Here is a 6,000-nt window from a genome sequence, read left to right as displayed (position 1 = left end):
GTACCAGTAACCATTTGAACGGGCAATTTACAACTGCCAGCAGGGTAATCTTTTAGTTGTGATGAATAAGTTAAAATATACCCGAAGTTTTTATCTTCCTTTGTTTACAAGATAAAGTCTTGTGAAGTTGGCTGAATAATTTTAAACACCCTGTATTATAAATCTATCCAAGTTTTATTCTCCAGCTAAATACCTGAAGGTGATATTTATACACTGCTTGCTGGCCAAAGTGAACACAAATATTACATACAAATCAGTATTATCTAAGTATTACACTGGAAAGAAGGATAGTACACTTTGTTCCACAAAGAAAGACAGGCAGGGAAACATACAGTTACTGTCTGTTATCAACAGCAATGAAAATCCATCATAGCTCATAAATGAGATTTTATCACATGTAAGCATTAAACAAAGTTTAACAAATACTGACAATCGTATAATATTAATGATTGCTGATTCTCAAATAAAGTAACAACTGTAGTCTGTTGCCCAAAGTAATTATGTAATATTACATAACAACTTCTTACAGCATTCTGTTCTCATTCAGTCAATTAAAAAAGAATCAATACAATGAAAATAAATACATACTAATTTATAACTATTGACTGAGTATTTTTCATATGGAATTTATCAGTGAGAGCTTCAGTACACCTCTCTCCTTTTTCACATAACTGCTTGCATCCAGTTTGACTAATTCAGTTTTTAGTCTGATGATACACAGTCATCATTCTCCGGGCTCATATGCAGATTTCCATATGTCCACCAAGCATACGGAAGAGTGAAATCTATAGAACATCATTAATGGTATAGGCAAATGTCCTATAACTGTCCATGCGCTTTTCCCATAAAAATCGTATCTATGATCCTTTGTACCACTAGATTTTATTTCAAATGTCTGCATCATCCACAATGCAATATTGCACACTATCAAAAGTGTCACAACTTCACGTCCTGGCTTTTTCTGTCGAAGTGATCTAGTATTGCTACAGCGACGAAGACCATCAATGATGAATGGTGTTTGTATTAGCACTTGTAAGACCTGTAAGAAATAATAATTATAGACTATTCCAAGATGAAAATCAGGTTGATAATAATATAAAAGTAAAAATAAGGTAACATTACTGAGGAAAAGAATATTCATCATGTAACTACAGTAAAATAAAGGTAGAAAATAGCTTTTATTTACAGTGTGACGGTAGACTTCACTACCTGCTAAGTACAATATTTTTCCATATCCATGGAACAAAAATAAAATGGAGTAATCGTCAGCCTGGAGACAGTTTGGACAGTGCATAATCACATTGATGAGCCAAAACATGACCACCTGCTTGTTTGTCCATCTTTGGAATAAAATACATCAGTGATTCTGTATGTGAGGGATCCAAAGGTTTGTTGGTAGGTTTGTGGAGGTATGTGGCATTAGATGTCTATGCACAGGTCACATAATTCATGTGAATAACGGGCCTCTGATTTGCGTATGCGGTGATGGTGCCCGATAGCAACTCAGATGGGTTCCATAGGATTTACATCAGGCAAATTTGGTCACCGAGGCATCAACGTGAGTTCACTATAATGCTCCTCAAATAATTGAGCATGGTTCTGGCTCTGAGACACTTACAATGATACTGCTGAAAGATGACATCTCCGTCAGCAAAGACATCAAAGCTTAAAGGGATGCAACTGGTTTGCAGCTATCAACGTGTCTTTGATTACTGTGACAGGTCCCAAGCAAGTGCAGAAGAATAATACTGTTTCCACCAGCTGGTGTTTGTGGCGCGCTGCACATTTCAAGCCACCGTTTACCTTTATTACAGCATTTGCAGTGATGACTATTGACCCAGTGTAGCAAAAATGTGATTCACCGAAAGAGCCAGCACATTTCCACTGATCGACATCAAATCCCAATGGTCCTGGGCCCAGTGCTGTCACAAATGACAATGTCATTGGGTCAACATGTGAACACATAGGGATGGTGTGCTACAGATCATGCTGTGGAGCTCCATATTCAAGTGTGCAATGAACAGTGTGCTCTGACACACTTGCACATGCACCAGCATTGTGTTCTTTCAACAGAGATGCCACATATCACCATCTATCCTACCTTACAGAATGGACAAGCCTCCGAACCCCATGTTCCGTGAAGAAGCGTTGACATCCAACCATTTATTGTCTAATAGTAGTTTCACTATCCTCCTATCTCCTTCCCATAGATGCTCATGACAATAGCACTTGAACATTAACCAGCTGCATTGATTTCAAGACACTCATTCACAGGCTCTGCGTAATCTGTCCTTTGTCAGAGTCACTTATCTCAATGGATTTTCCCGTTTGCAACCCATATCTTTGCTAGAATGGTCCCCAGTCTATGTCTGCTCCACTTAGATACTTTTGTTACCACATCATGTGCCCACAATACCAACTAGCGGCATCCAATGTTGTGGTGGGCAACGGTCATAATGTTTTGGCTTATCACTGTATAGTAGGTGCGGTCCTATCAGAGCTGAGATTCCTATTTGTTCCTTTAGTTTGTGAACCATCAAACACAGTTTGCTATGTGGAAACTTGCAGTTTAACATAGAATATGAGTTGCGGTGCAAAATCAAACTATTCCACTAATTAATTTTATTTCTATAACTAAATGCTTTTCTAAAATCATGGAACACTTTTTCTAACTTGTCAACTTAGCTTGTTGTTTGGAAGACTGAATAAGCTATAGATCATTTTGTAGAATATTCTACCGAGAAATCAAACCTTGAAGAATTTAGTAAGCCTGTTGGCACACATTCATCATTCAATTGTCTTCAAAATTAAGTTTTTGAGGAAGAAGATGAGGGTTCTGGAGGATGGCTCCTGGCAGGAGAGAGATGGATCAATAGTTTGATGTTACGTGTATTTCAAAGCAGCCTGTTTGAATAGGTAAGGAATGTAGCCATTTTTTCTTTTATATTAAAAGGGTGGAGCAATACATGACTAATTAATTGTGCACATGGTTTCAAAAATACTCCATTACATAAGAAAACATGTTACTTTAAAGAGTATGATAACTTTTAAAATTTTCCTGCAATCTGAGTTCCAGTATTTATATTGGAGTTCTGTATTGATGTTATCAGTATTCCTTGATAGGTACTTGTTTTATCAATTTGAGCGTTCTACAGTGCCTGTGATGATATTGGTTGCCTACTATTTTTTCACCCACTCTGAGGAAAAATCTGTTGTGAGAGGGGATGCATCTGTTTATGTAGGTTATGTTACATGTGCCACAGGTATCCTTAGTTTGTGTCAAATGGAACCACTTCTCAACTGTTTCATTTTGGTAGTCAAGAGTTGGGAGGTGGTCAGTGCTAACATTCTTCTGTTTTGTAATCCTTGTCTATCCATCTACAACCAGCATTAGATGGAACAATGAAACATTGCGCAGAAGAGAAAATTATCATCTTGGATTTATCATCTGGTCCCATGGAAAATAGAAACATCAATTTTAAAAAACTAGATGGGCAGTATGATTATAAGTAAAATGGAAATTGTCATAAAACTGTCATTAGAGTTGATCTTGCCACACCTCACTTGTTCAGGCTCACTCATGGCCCTAATTGATTGGAAGTTTCTATTGGTAGATACTTATTGGGCCACAATGACACTTTGAAACCATAAATCTGTGGAACAATGAATATTATCAACCAGCTCATTAATATAAAATACAAGGCTCTCTAAACACTTCTGTGGAGCTTGTCTGAAGTTACCTCTATGCCTGAAGTTACCTCTACTTCTGTTAATGACTCACCATTGGAGGTAGCATTGTGCAACCTCCCCACCAAGAAATCCTCAATCCAATCACTCATTTTGTGGTAGATTATACTTATGTTTACAAATATTGTTGTAGTATTGAGTCAGATGCTTCTTGGAAGTCATGAAATACTGCATCTACTTAATTCCATTGATAAATGCCTTTCAGGGCCTTGCGAAATGAAAACTGCAAACAACTGTGTGTAACGTTCTTTATTTGGAAACACAACCGGTTTCATAGCTTAAAGTCACATCTTCAGGTGGATATACAAAGTACATCATATTAGACCTAAATGTGGGGATGGACAGAAGACACAACATTCAGTGTCCAAATAATAGCAAGCTGCCAAGTGAGCATACTGTCAAATTGTAAATAGGCTAAACGGTGCGATGATCATCCCTCTAAAATTGAGTCGGAACCAAAATTCAGGGACAAGATCTCATCACACCAGACTAGCAAAAGCAACAATATGTTAGTACTGGATTTGCCTTTGTAAAGGAACTTTTGTAAACAGAGTTAAGCATTTCTGTGTTTGATTTGCTACCCTCAATTTCAGTTCACTACTAACATCCTTTACATGAGACCTGAATTAATTCTTTGGGTTTTGTGAGAGATCTTTTGATAATATTCTGCTTTGGTAGTCATTGAAGGGTTCATGCATTATGCTGTTGATAGCCAAGTGTGTTTCACTCAGCACCTCTCTGTCTATAACTGTATGCTTTGTTTTCCATGTGTTATACAGTAATTGCTGCTTCTTTAGAAATTTCTTTACGCTGACAATATACCATGGATATTCTCCCCTGGCATGATCCCCTCTACCAGGTGCTCAATCATCTGTTACTTTGCTGCCAAGGTAACAGAATTCTTCCACCTTATCTAAAAATCTGATGCTTTTGATGTTAACTTCGTGAGTAATTTCATATCTGCTATTTATCATAACTTCTGTCTTTTTTCTGTCCATATTTCTCAGTCCATATTCTGTGCTCATTAGGTGCTTCATATTATTCAACAGTTCCTGTAATTCTTCTTCACTTTCATTGAGGACAGCATTGTCATTAGCAAATATTATCATTGATATCAATTACCTTGGGTTTAATCTCAATCATAGGCCTTTCTTTTATTTCTGTCATTGCTCCTTTGATGTACAGGTTGAGCAGTGAGCGGATAAAACTGCATCCCTGCTACAACCCTTTTCAATTCGTTCTCTTCTCTTTCCTGGTACTTGTACACATTGTATACTACCCATTTTGTGTCTAGTTGATAGCAATTTTATGGAGAATTTACAAAATTTTGCACAATTTCACATTGTTGAATGCTTTTTGTAGGTCAACAAATCTTATGAAAAAGCCTTGGTTCTTCTTACAACTTGTCTCATTAACAATTGTCAGGAATATGGATCCATGAGCTGTTACCCTGATCCTGCTATAGTTCTTGCATTTATCTGCTTTTGCTATCTTTGTAGCTAGGTAGATAATATTTTTTGAGCTCTTGATAGTATTCATCTAATGTAGTATATTCTACATACTAACGTGAATAATTAGCATGTTGCAGACAGTATGCAATATTGTACTGTTTATATGCTCGCAATAATTCAATTACACATGGTAGGCCAAAGTTTTAGAAGGTAACACTCTTTGATGATCATTATTATAGTATGTATTCTAAAACACAACAAAAAGATCCAATTTGCTCATTTTGTTGCAAATATTTAAATTATGTTATATACATTTGTACATTATACTGCAAAATAAAGATGTGGTTCTTTAATTGCCATATTTGATTCATTTATGACAAATATGTTGTGTTTAGCCTTTCATATTATGCTTCCCACAGAGAACTATTTTTATAATTCTGAAGATAATTGTCATTTAGAGTATCAAACATAAAAAAACAAAATACTTTACCCGAAGCAAGATGATGATACTAAAGACTATCTCACTGTATACGACAGATGGATAAAGGCTTAATATTGCATAGAAGAAATAAGCTGGCAAGCAGACTGCAAGCAGCAAATCATCTAGGAGTGATATAGGGTGTTCATTAACATCCAAAGTTATTATTTGCCAGTATGCAAACAAGACTGTAACTGTCATGAGAATCAGAATTGCAAATTCTGTCCACATATGTACATCCACTCCAATAGTCACATAATTTCTGAAACAATACAAAATACATAAATTATAGTCTCTTTAAACAGAAGAACAGGATTGATCTGT

The 6,000-nt window shown here is 36.2% G+C and overlaps 1 protein-coding gene across 1 annotated transcript in view; it reads right to left on the bottom strand.

The window, feature by feature from the left end:
• Positions 1–724: 724 nt before the first annotated feature.
• The window catches only part of LOC124788523 (proton channel OtopLc-like), a 220,359-nt gene continuing 215,083 nt past the window's right edge, over positions 725–6,000 (bottom strand). The window contains exons 14-15 of the mRNA XM_047255793.1: positions 5,689–5,938; positions 725–1,039 (exon numbers count right to left, since the gene is read on the bottom strand). Of these exons, the coding sequence (XP_047111749.1) occupies positions 725–1,039; positions 5,689–5,938 (565 nt within the window). The remainder of the gene's footprint in view (positions 1,040–5,688; positions 5,939–6,000) is intronic.

The sequence above is a fragment of the Schistocerca piceifrons genome, chromosome 3, assembly GCF_021461385.2.
Source record: "Schistocerca piceifrons isolate TAMUIC-IGC-003096 chromosome 3, iqSchPice1.1, whole genome shotgun sequence".
Taxonomy (NCBI): Eukaryota; Metazoa; Arthropoda; class Insecta; order Orthoptera; family Acrididae; genus Schistocerca; species Schistocerca piceifrons.
This window is presented reverse-complemented; position numbering and strand designations above follow the sequence as displayed.